We start from the raw sequence: 12479 nt of genomic DNA on the forward strand, positions 1-12479 counted from the left end.
AAAATGTGAAATGTTTTAAATATTTAAATCTGAAAATCACCACAGCCTTGTCATCTGTAATTCGGATGCTACTGATTCAATTATCCATATGTTGCTGCTCCAGAGAGAAACAAAAGCCAGATACTGGAGTTACTTTTGTATCCCTGCCTGAAGTGTGGACCATAACCAGCTATCTACTATATACAAGTATGTATCTCACACAAGGCTATAATATAAAAATAAATGCTGGGCCTTTAAGAAAACTTCTCAAGACATCTTTGTGGCTGGCTGCTCTGGTCCACCCACCTGCTCCTAAATCCATTCTGCCCTGCCCTGCTCCATGCCCCAGGAAGCTGACCTCCATGGATTATCTGATTTATTTCCCTTGCTGGCTGGCTTCTGGACATGGTGAGCCAATGGCAGCAGGTGGTCAGAGGGCAGCAGGAGGAGGAAAGACTGGGGTGTTGGTTTCATGCTTCTTCTCTGACCTTTGTCTCTCTAGAATGACCTCCTACTCCTGCTAGTGAACTTAGCTCTCAGAGGGCTCCAGGAGCACCATTTCCTTCTACCCTTTCAAGTCTAGGGGTGATGACAACTTCCTGCTATTGCTGTGACTGGGGGCCCCAAATCCCATTGGCTGCCTTAAACCTATATCCACCTTTATGAGCAGCCCACTGCATTAATGTTTCTTCACTTGAACTGACTGAAAGGGATTCTGTTTCCTGCCTGGACCCTACTGATAAGCCCTCCACACTCCGTTCTCCTCCAGATGGGGAAGTCAATAACCATCCCTAAACCTTGAGGGTAGAGAAAAAACCTAGTGGCAGGACAATGTTGAGGTCTGCTCAGCTAAAACCTCCAGCAAAGAGGGTTGTCTTTAGCTTTAGAAGAATGAAAAGACAATCTGGCTGTTATTTTTGTCACCTCGGGGATTCCCTAGAGCTGACACCCTTCTTCCCATGCCTGAACATCAGGATCCTAGACATAAAACTTTTGAGATAATATTTAAATTTGGTGTGAGTTTTTTTTCCCCTTTTCAATTTCCTCCAGTGATTGGTACTCTAGGGTCTTAACTCCAGCTAACTGGCACAGTCACGAGGCTGGTGGCACTCTCCCTTTAGCACTCTGTCCTGTCCAATCAGTGCGCCTTGTTGTCTCTGAGACTTCAGCTCCACCCGGCTACACCTCCCACCATCACCCCTCAAGAGCCTATTTGAGGTCTCCAGGTGTTAACTCACCTCCAAGGTGCTCGTCTGAATGTGCATGTGTCATTCCTTCTGTGATGGCAACATCACAGATGCACAACCCAGACTTGTTAATTCTCTGCCCTCCCACCAGGAGATCTTATGTGCTGCTAAGAACAATTCACAGTCACCAGAGTCAGCCTTCCTACCAGACTCTGGGATCAGGAGAACAGACTCAAGTTTTCCCAGTAAATGAGGAAGGCTGCCTAGTTGTAAAGGGTAATGGTGGGAGGTCTCCCTTCTCCCTTTAAAGGACAAGGCCAGCCTGGAGCATTTGCTGACCTTAAAGAGGAAATACTAAGAATTGTAAAATGCAAGAATGACAATGGGTCCAACCATTATTTAGGAGCAAAGATAACAGTTCTACTCATTCTGACTCCATTTTATACAACTCAAAATTTAAATCTCTCTCTAAATCTTCCCAACCAACTTTCTCTTATACAAAGTCACTGTTTTCCTGACGATGTTTTCCAGCCCCAAAGGTCTCTCTCCTTCTCTCATTCTTCTAGTCCCACCTCACCTAGCCTCACTTGTATCCTCACCAGCACTCTCCTGGATTAGTTTTTCATGGAGTGGAGCACTCAATGCACCATCCCTAAAGACCATGGATTCCAGACTTCTTGCTGGTCACAACTTGGAGAAATAAACATGTGTGGCCACCTGTGTAGATCCATTCCCAAGAACTCTTTTAGGGTTGTTTACAGATGCTTCACAGGATTTTCTGCCTCCAAATTTTCCAAGGAAGTCAGGGTTATAAGTGTGAAGAGCCTGCTGGGTCTTTCTGGGCCTGAGTTCTATGGGATTTGCTCTGGAGAATAATCCTTATTTAGTAAGGATATGTTGTAGGATAGAATGGCTGGGCTGCCTATACCAGATTCCCGGGAAAAACTATGGAAGGTTAATTATAATTCAGATGACCAGAGGTGATTTCCACCTTAGTACAATTCTGACTGGCAAATGATGGTAAAATTTGTAATCATGACAATAAGAAGGGTGTGAACGGAGGGAGTTTTCAAGGGGAATTTAAAATTTCATACTTCAGAATTTTCCTTTCATTACGTGGTCTGTGAACCAAGCACCTGTCTCTAGGGACACCACGAAACTAGTGGGTTATGGAAATAGGGTAAGCAATTCTTCAGCCATGCACAACTGTGACCATGGTGGTGGGATGATAGAGCAGGTGGGATGATAGTTCTCCCCTCAGGTTTGATCCTGGGGACAACATAGGACTGTCAGTCAAAGCCTGAGTGGAAAAAGCAAGGTACAGGTGACCCTAACATCATCATATTTTGCCACTTCTCACCACATCTGATCCTCACCAACAGAAAAATCACAAAGCTGTCCCAAACTCAGGAACCAGTGGAATGACTACATATCAGAGAACCAAAGACATCCAGACTGCATGACATGCCCTGGTGTGGATTAAGTAGAGGAAAGTGACCACTGGCCACTTCCTTCTGTGTGTGGGCATTTCCAATTGGATCCCCATTCCTAACAAACTTTGATCACCTTTTGTCACATGTTATCAATAAATTCCAGAGGACCTTAATAAATAACTGACGGTTTCTTGCTCTCCAATTTACAATCATTCATCAGAATCTTTGGCCTTTGCTAAAAGAATTTATAATCAGACTATATTTATATATGAATCAAAAATATAAATATAAAAATGACTTTCATCTGTGATGAATTTTCACCCTAGGTCATATAAGCCCTTGCAATCTTGAGCTTTGGTCCCAACCAATATTTTTTCACAACAGGAGAGCAAGACCTGTTAGTGGGTCATAAAGTCAAGCCAGTGGGGTATGGCAGATATAGAATTAAAATATCTCATAATGATCACACATGGTGAGAAGTACATTTTAAGAAAGTAATATACAAGATATCTCACTGCTAAGGGCTATGCTAAGAGTGGAAAGGACTCTGAAGATAAGATGCCAAGTGTGAAAGCCATCCCCCCACCTCAATTCATTACCTGTGGATAACTGTGCTGGGCATATGGACGCTTCCCAGAACAGACTTTGGGAGCTTTGCACACCCTGTGTGCTGACAGGGCAGTGAAGGGGAAACTTTAGCCCCTGACCAAGAAGGGGGCAGCAGTGGGACCCATCAATACCATTATACACACTAAATGTCTTGTCTCACTCTGGCTCATCCTCAAGTTCCTCAAGCTCATGTTTCAAGTTCATGCCAATAGTTCCTCATCTATTTCTCCTTCCCTTCTCTCTGAAGATCTTGAAACAAAAGCTTCACTTCTTATACCCGCTTTCTTCAGTTCTACCCACTCCTTCACCCACTGCAAACTAGCTTCTGCTCTCAGAATTCTATGAAATTATTCTAAGATCACTAATGATCTTCTTGCCAAATCAAATGGCTTGGAGACATCCTTCTGTATGACTTTTCAAAACTCCTCCATAAAAACTTGAACAATGGATTTAGCAGTAGTGGGTCATACATGTTGAGTGCATTTACTGTTGAGCTCTTGGGGCTGCATGCTGCTCTAAGCATACTATGTGCATTATCTAGCAACCACCTTAAGGTAGGTGCTTTTTCTATTTTAAAGATGAGGAAACTAGGCTTAGGGGCCTAAATAAGGCCACAGAGCTAGAAACTTGCAGCGCTGAAACTGCACGCAGGCCTGTGACTCCAAATCCAGGGTTTTCTTCGTCTCTGCTTGGGCTCTCACATCATGCACTCTACCCTGAACCCTCTGGCTCCTCTAACTTTCTTGTCTTCATTCTTTCCACTGTCTATTTTTTTCTCACTACCTCAGATGACCTTCAAACTATCTCAACTCAGACTTCTCTTCTAAGCTCCAAACATGTGGCCTTTCTCACCTGGATACCCCAGGGACACCTAAGAATCAAGAGGAAAGTGAATTACCTTTCCCAGAAAATATGTTCTTCCTCTTATTCATTCTTTCATTCAGTCATTTGAATACTTATGAATGTCTACAAGGTACCAAACACTTTCTAGGCACTGGGAATGCCTAGAATAAAATGGACCAAGGCCACCTTCATTCTAGTAGAGAAGATAGATCATAAACAAACAAGTACATAATGTCAAGTGAATTGTGCTGTGAAAAGAACAAAAATGTGGCCAGGGGTTAGAGAATGACAAGGTGATTAGATTGGGCTGCCCAGGGAACATCTGTCTCTGAGGAGCAGAGATGAAGAGTTAACAGTGCTTGTTTCTCCCATGTCCAAGACAGAAAGTTTTTGGGCATCCTCAGCTTTGCTTTGCGGTTCAGCCCGCACATTCACTTTCTACGAGCTCATATCTCTTTTCTCTATTTCTTCCTCACTGTTCTGGCTTGGCTCAAGGACTCAACACTGCTCAACAGAGTTTTGCACCCAGTCTGGGTCTTTCCCTCCTACACTGGGCCTCATCCTGCTGTCAGAATACAAATCTGTTAATGTCTTCCACTTGCTGAAAACTCTTCCCTGGGTTTCCATTTCCTAAGAGAATTCCACATCCCTTGTATTCTGGTGCCATCTTCCCTTTCCTATCTTATGTTCTGCTATATCCCTGATGAACATGCCATGCTCATCCCACCTCCCTGCCTTTGCATAGGCCATTTCTTTCACTCAGAACATTTTGCACACCCAAACCCTTAAATCCTATACATCATTCCAGATCAAATTTAACTATCCCCTTTGTGGAGCCTCCTCCAACTACCCAGTTCACTTTTCCCCACCTTCCAATTGGTCTATGTGTATGCCTCTGTTTTCACATTTATAATCCTCTGCTATAAGGATCTGGGTTCCATTTATTCAATAAATGGTTGTCAAGTGTCCACCATGTGCCATTCTCAGTTGGCTACAAAAAATGTGAAACAAGGGATGCCGGGTGGCTCAGCAGTTGAGTGTCTGCCTTCAGCTCAGGGTGTGATCCTGGAATCCTGGGGTCAAGTCCCACATTGGGCTCTCCTGCATGGAGCCTGCTTCTCCCTCTGCCTATGTCTTTGCCTTTCTCTGTGTCTCTCATGAATAAATAAATAAAATCTTAAAAAAAAAAAAAAAGGCCAAACAAGGTCTTAGCTCTCATGGATGTTACATTCTGTTCCAATACATCTTCACCAAGCTGGACCCATGTCTTCAATGCAGTTAATAAACCCCATATTGTGTCCATTGTATATTATCACCTTGGGGGGCCCCCAAGTAGAGAGAAAAGATTGAGACAGGCTCTTCACTGCCTGAGGTCACCTGTGCCAAGCATAGAATCTGACCTGTGATAAGAAATGAACAAGTATTTTTGGATAAAGAAATGATATAAAGTATTTTTATTCCCACTTTGTGGTTAAGATAATAAAAAAATAGAACAATTAAATTCATATCTCATGAACAATGAACTTTTGATTCCCAGGATTCCAGACAAATCAAGTAGAACACACTATTGTTATTCTGAATTACAAGAGCTGTTTTTTTTTTTTGCAAAACTTCCCATTTTTAAATTTAATATAAAGTATAGAAAAAAAATAATGCTAGCAAAATCTGCTGTTAGGCACTGTCTCTATAGTTCAGTTTGGGCAAGTCCCTCATTTGGGACTTGTACTAGTCTTTCTTCCTGACTAGAATATAGGTGGGATGTGGTTGTCTGTTTAGGTACTTTTAGTACCTAGAATAGTGCTTGGCACCTTGCAGGAACTCATAAGTATGTCAGTGAAAAAATAAAAGAACAGAGAAGAGGCATGATGAAAAGACGAGCAGATTTTCAGGGACAGGGAGTTAATTCACTTGTCTTCTTGACTTTTGGGTGCCCACAGGGCATCCAGTGAGGGCCAACAGATAGCCAGATATTTGGAGGCATCAGATGGTGCCTCCCAAGGGAATACTAAACAATTCTTTGGGGAAGTTATTTTGTTTGAATAACATTAATAGCCATGAGATATTTTGTGATAAAATATTTGCATTCTGCACAAAAGACATAGTTTTCTACAATGGAGGGGGAAAGTGAGATTTGTTGGAGAAAAAACTAAAGAAAAACAGAGTCAAAACAGAATCAAAGAATCCAGAGCAGCAAATACAGAATTTAAAATCAAGCAAAGCCAGTATCACTTAGCAATGACTGAAACCGAAATGATGAAACTCTAAGGTCAGTTCTTTGGTATATATTTTGGGAATATATAGTGAATATACCAAAATTACACAGAATTCAGTAAGATTTCAAATGATTTATTCCAGGTCTACACACCCCACACACAGTCAGAAAGGGAGTATTATATTGGCAACAAGTATTTAGAGCCCCAAAATATTCATGCCCTTTGAACCAAGGATTCCACTCCTGAGAATTTGTCCTAACAGAATAAACCAAATGCACCATAGAAGTCATTAATACAAGTGAAATAAAACTGAAAATATTCCAAATGTCTAATACTCAGTGAAGAATCAAATAAATCAGGGTAAAATACATGCCATGAAATATTATATAACCACCAAAAAATTAATCTGAATATTCAGAAAAATCTGAGAAAGCATATGAGACAATGCCAAATAAAAAAAGCAGAATATGACATTTTTCTAAAGACATACAGATGGCCAACAGACACATAGAAAGACGCTCAATATCACTAATCATGAGGGAAATGCAAACCAAGACCACAAGGAGATACCATCTCACACCAGTGAGAATAGCTAGTATCAAGAAGAAAAAAAACAAGTGTTGGCAAGGATCTGGAGAAAAAGGATCTCTTATGAACTGTTAGTGGAAATGTAAATTGATGAGGTACTGTGGAAAAACAGCATGGAGATTCCTCAAAAAATTAAAAATAGAATTACCATATGATCCATTAATTTCACTACTGGGGATTTACCCGAAGAAAATAAAAACACTCATTTAAAAAGATACAGACACCCTATTGTTTACTGCAGCATCATTTACAATAGCCAAGATATGGAAGCAACCCAAGTATCCACTGATAGATGAATGGGTAAAGAAGGTGTGTGTGCATGCATGTGTGTGTGTGTGTGTGTATACATATATATACCCAGTGAAACATCACTAAACCATAAAAAAGAATGAGATCTTGCCATCGGTGACAAAAAGGATGGACCCAGAGAGTACTATGCTAAGTGAAATAAGTCAGACAGAGAAAGAAAAAAACCATATGGTTTTACTTGTATGTGGAATCTAAAAAACAAAACAAATAAAAAGAAGCAGAATCAGATCCATAAATACAGAGAACTGATGGTTGCAAGACAGGACGGAGTGGGGGGATGAGCAGAATAGGTGAAGGGAAGTGGGAGCTACAGGCTTCTAGTTATGGAATGAGTGACTCCTGGGGATGAAACATACAGTGCAGGGAATACATGGCACTGTAACACACTGTAATGGCACTATAATAGCATTGTGTGCTGACAGAGGGTAGCTACACTGTGGTGCACGGCAGAACATATTAAATTGTCAAAGCACTATGTTGGTACACTTGAGACTAATTAACATCACGTATCACCTATACTGCAATTAAGGAAAAGAGCCGAATATGAAATGATTATGTAAACCCTGTTTCTATGTGAAAAAACTTAAAGAGGACAAGAAAGCTAAAAGTAAGTGATCCACAGTGGTAATAACAAGGCAGTCAGATATTTTTTCTTTTTGAAAGGTATGTTTTATTAATAATAATTACTAACATTTACGGGGGTGGCTTTCAACATGAAGTATTTTAAAAAGTCATTTTACTCTCATAATAGCCCTATGAGGCAGATACTAGTAATATTATTATTTTACAGATTAAAAAACTTAAAATCTAAACAAAACAAACAAAAAACCTTAAAATCTAGAGAGCTGGAGTAACTGGCTAAAATAACATAGGGATTAGGTGCAGATCTGAGGCTGGACCCTGGTCTGGCTCATAGCAAGGTTCAGGCCTTTGGTCTCCATATTATACTTCTGCTTAGTTTTTTTTTTTTTTTTAAGATTTTATTTATTTACTCACTAGAGACACAGAGAAAGAGAGAGAGAGAGAGAGAGAGAAAGAGAGAGAGAGAGAGGCAGAGACACAGGCAGAGGGAGAGCAGCCTCCACGCAGGGAGCCCGACGTGGGACTCGATCCCGGGACTCCAGGATCACACCCTGGGCTGAAGGCAGGTGCTAAACTGCTGAGCCACCCAGGGATCCCTCTTAGTTTTGTTTTTTAATTAAGAGGACTGTTGTTTAAAAAAGAAGGTCATAGTAAAATCAAATGGCATTTCCTTTCTGTTGAAAAAAAGTCCTCACACACTTTAACTGAGTTGGCTTTAACTCTTATAGAAATCACTGTGGGGGTATCCCTGGGTGGCGCAGCGGTTTAGTGCCTGCCTTTGGCCCAAGGTGCGATCCTGGAGTCCTGGGATCGAGTCCCACGTTGGGCTCCCGGTGCATGGAGCCTGTTTCTCCCTCCTCCTGTGTCTCTGCCTCTTTCTCTCTCTCTCTCTATGTCTATCATAAATAAATAAATAAATCTTTAAAAAAAAAAAAAAAAGAGATCACTGTGGAGGAAGGTGAGAGGGAGAGGAAGGCCAACACAGGGATGGCAATGATTTGGGACAGGAAGGAGGGAGGACATATAGATGCCTCCAGGGCACCTACCTCTCCTTGTGACTTGTTTGCATGATTCTCCTTCTTGGCAGCCTCCTGGAGTTCCATAGCCTGTTGGATGTACATTTTCCCAGCAAGGATTTCATTTTCCAGCATCGACAGCTCCTTCAATGAAATGGGCCAATTCAACCGTTCTAATGCCCTGTTTAAAGCTGCCTTGTTCTCTAAGTACCGCATGGGCTTATATGCATCTAATCTAAAAATTAAAAAAAAAAAGGAGGAAAAAAGACAAAGAAAGTGATAATAGAAAACACATGGAAAGATGATTTTCCAGCAAAACCTCCCCTGAGAACCATCTCTCAGACAGATGTCAGGTTATCAGCTGACAGAACCACAGGCACACTCGACAGTCCATCAAGACTGTGGTAGCTTACATGAGTTAAAAATAACCATCTTTGTGAATTATGGTAGGCATTCTTCCCTACTACCTAATCTGATGATCTGATCTTGAAGAAGTTTGATATATATAGCTTTTTTTTTTCTCCAATTTTTTTGGGCATATTGGGAGCCCATTCCTTTCTGCCTAGGCCTACCATTTGGCAGGACCAAAATTGAGCTTTGAAGAGATTTCACACACTGTGCCCAGGAATAACTCTGGGAAACAGAGCAAAGCAAAGGGAAGGGAAGTAAAACAAAAGCCAAATATTTGCCTCAGTGCAGTAATTCTTTTACCAGCTCATTCTAGCTATTTGGATCTCCTCTTCTCCTTTTTTTTTTTTTTTTAAAGATTTATTTATTTATTTATTCAGAGAGAGCGAAAGAGAGGCAGAGACACAGGCAGAGAGAGAAGCAGGCTCCATGCAGGGAGCCCGACATGGGACTCAATCCCGGGTCTCCAGGATCACACCCCGGGCTGCAGGCGGCACTAAACCGCTGCACCACTGGGGCTGCCCTCCTCTTCTCCTTTTATAGGCCTACATAGGGCAAACCTTTCTGGCTTCGCTGTTTTGGTATACAAAGAACAGAAGGCAAACTTTCTATGAGCTGATGAACCCAAGTGTGACTCCAGGGGAAGCCAGTGTGGTGTGATGGCCCAGGTCCTGCATACTACTTCCAGTCCAGCTACTGCTACATTTGACACTCCCATGGAGGGAGAGAAAGAAAGGGAAGAAGGAGGAAGCAGGGAGCCAGGAGGAAGAAAGAGATATAGAGGGAGGGAAGGGGAGGGCATTTCTTAATTATTTTCTTACTGCTTAAAGGGTGACTTTCTTTAGATTTGGGGTGTTGGAAGAGTACATTGCAAACCCAGTAAAACCAAAGGACTCAATCCACAAGCAAACCTGTCAGATAACAGCAAAAATTCTTATTAAAAAAATCTAAATTGGAGTGATGTCAGCAAGACGGTGGACTAAGAAACCCAAGGCCCCCATTCTCCCCTAAGAGATATGGACTCATCAATATATGGACCAAATTCCCTCTATGAGAATTCCAGAAACCAGGTAGGAGGTCACAGCACTCAAGATGAACACAAAGCCAAGAAGAATAGTAGATTAAAGTGGATAGAAAATATTGTTGCATTTTGCCTAGGCTAGTCCCCCTGCTTCCCTGGCACAGTGCAGTGTAATTAGGAGAAAACTCATAAGTTGTGGATTCCTCCTTGGAAGGGACAGAAGAGAGGAAACATACATCCAACATTCTGGCTTTCTGGGGGACTCCCCAAGAGACTGGTTTCCATCTCATGTGACTCAGAGCACTCAGTACCCTCTGGATACCATTTTAGGGGTAGCTAATAAAAAGGGGTGTTCCGTGGCTTGTTACAGCACCAGACACTGCAATACCAAAAATAGGCACCAGGGGGAGCAAGAGATTATGGGCTCCTGAGAGGAAAGGGGGCAAACCTCTTCAAAAAAAAAAATGAGTAAACACACAAGCCTGGGTAAGGCACACTTCAGAAAAGGTTTGAAAGATTCCCAGAATCTCTAGCCCAGAGGATTGGTGAAGGTCATTCCTTGTAAGAAGCTATTCTGTATAGACTAGACTGGGAGAGGTATCTGGTTTTTTCAAATACTCAAATCTCCACTGAAGATTCTGAGGCATACAAAGAAACAGGGAAAGGTGGCTCAATCAAAGCAACAAAATAAGTCTCCAGAAATCTTTCCTAAAGAAATGGGAGCTCTCTGAACGACCCGACAAAGAACTCAAAATAACTGTCCTAAGGATGTTCAGTGAGCTCAAAGAGAACACAGACAACTACATAAAATCAGGAAAATGATGCATGAACAAAAAGAGAATATCAACAAAAATACAGACAGAAACTATAAAAAAGAACGAAGAAAATTCTGGATCTGAAGAATAACTATGAAATGAAAAATTCCTCAGAGAGTTTTAAAAGTCTTGATCAAGCAGAAGAAAAAAATCAGCAAATTATTGCTACTTTAAGTCATAAACTGTTACAAGAGACAAAGAAGGACATTATATAATGATAAAAGGGTCAGTCCACCGGGAAGATATAATTATAAATATATATGCACCCAATGAACCCAATGAACCCAGAACTCCTAAAAATATGACACATTGACAGAATTGAAGGGAGGAGAAATAATAAAAGTAGGAGATTTCAATCCACATTTTTAACTATTGATGTAACAACCAAACAGATGGTCAATAAGGAAAGAGTACTTGAACAATACAATAAGCTAATTGGACCTAACAGATATATGCAGAACATGCCACCAGCCAACAGCAGGATATATAGTTCTTATATTTAGACATGAAACATTCCCTGGGACAGGCCACATATTAGGCCACAAAACAAGTGCTAAAAGTTTTCAAAATCATAGTCACTTAAAAAAATCTTCTCATCACAATGGGACAAAATTAGAAATAAATAGCCTATGGAAAACTGGAAAATCCAGGAACATGTGGAAATTAAATACCACACTCTTAAATAGCCAGTGGGTCAAAGAAGAAATTACAAGGGAGATTAGAAAATATCTTGGGATACCTAAAAATGAAAACACAAAATAACAAAATGTATGAAATACTGTAAAAGCAGTACTAAGAGAAAAATTTATTGTGCTAAATGCTTACATCAAAAAAGCAGAAAGATCTCAAATAAATAACCTAACTTCATACCTAAAGGAACTGGAAAAAAGAACTAAATCCAAAGTTAGTAAAGGAAGGAAATAATAAAGATTAGAGCAGAAATAAATAAAATGCTGTATAGAAAAACAATAGAAAAAAATCAGTGAAACTAAGAATTGACTTTTGGAAAGAACAACAAAACTGATAAATGCTCAGCTAGATTAACTGAAAAAGAGAAGACTCACACAATCAGAATCAGAAAGGAAAAAAGGGACATTATAACTCATGTTACAGAAGTAAAATGGATTATGAGAGACTACTATGATGAGTTATACACCAACAAATGGTTAACCTAGAAGGAATGGATACATTTCTAGAAACATACAATCTGCTAAGACGGAATCACAAGGAAATAAAAGAAATTCTGAACAGACCTATAGCTAGAAAGGAGATTGAATAAGTAAGCAAATACAACAAAGATAAGCCCAGCACCAAATGGCTTCAAGGGAGAATTCTACCAAGCATTTAAAGAACCAATCCTCTTCAAATACTTCCAAAATGTGCAGAGGAGGGTACATTTCTAGACTCATTCTATGAAGCCAGCATTTCCCCATACCAAAGCCAGACAAAAATACAAGAAAAGAAAACTACAGACCC

General features: G+C 40.6%; 1 protein-coding gene across 8 annotated transcripts in view; it reads right to left on the reverse strand.

Moving 5' to 3' along the window:
* Window positions 1–12479, reverse strand: part of VWA3B (von Willebrand factor A domain containing 3B) — a 229576-nt gene that overhangs the window by 58948 nt on the left and 158149 nt on the right. For all 8 annotated transcript variants that reach the window (XR_005365788.1, XR_005365787.1, XR_005365789.1 and 5 more), the window contains exon 22: window positions 8790–8994. Coding sequence is in view for 5 of the 8 variants with exons in the window: in XM_038551081.1 (XP_038407009.1) it covers window positions 8790–8994 (205 nt within the window). In the remaining 3 variants the exon portion in view is untranslated. The remainder of the gene's footprint in view (window positions 1–8789; window positions 8995–12479) is intronic.

This window comes from Canis lupus, chromosome 10 (assembly GCF_011100685.1).
Source record: "Canis lupus familiaris isolate Mischka breed German Shepherd chromosome 10, alternate assembly UU_Cfam_GSD_1.0, whole genome shotgun sequence".
Taxonomy (NCBI): domain Eukaryota; kingdom Metazoa; phylum Chordata; class Mammalia; order Carnivora; family Canidae; genus Canis; species Canis lupus.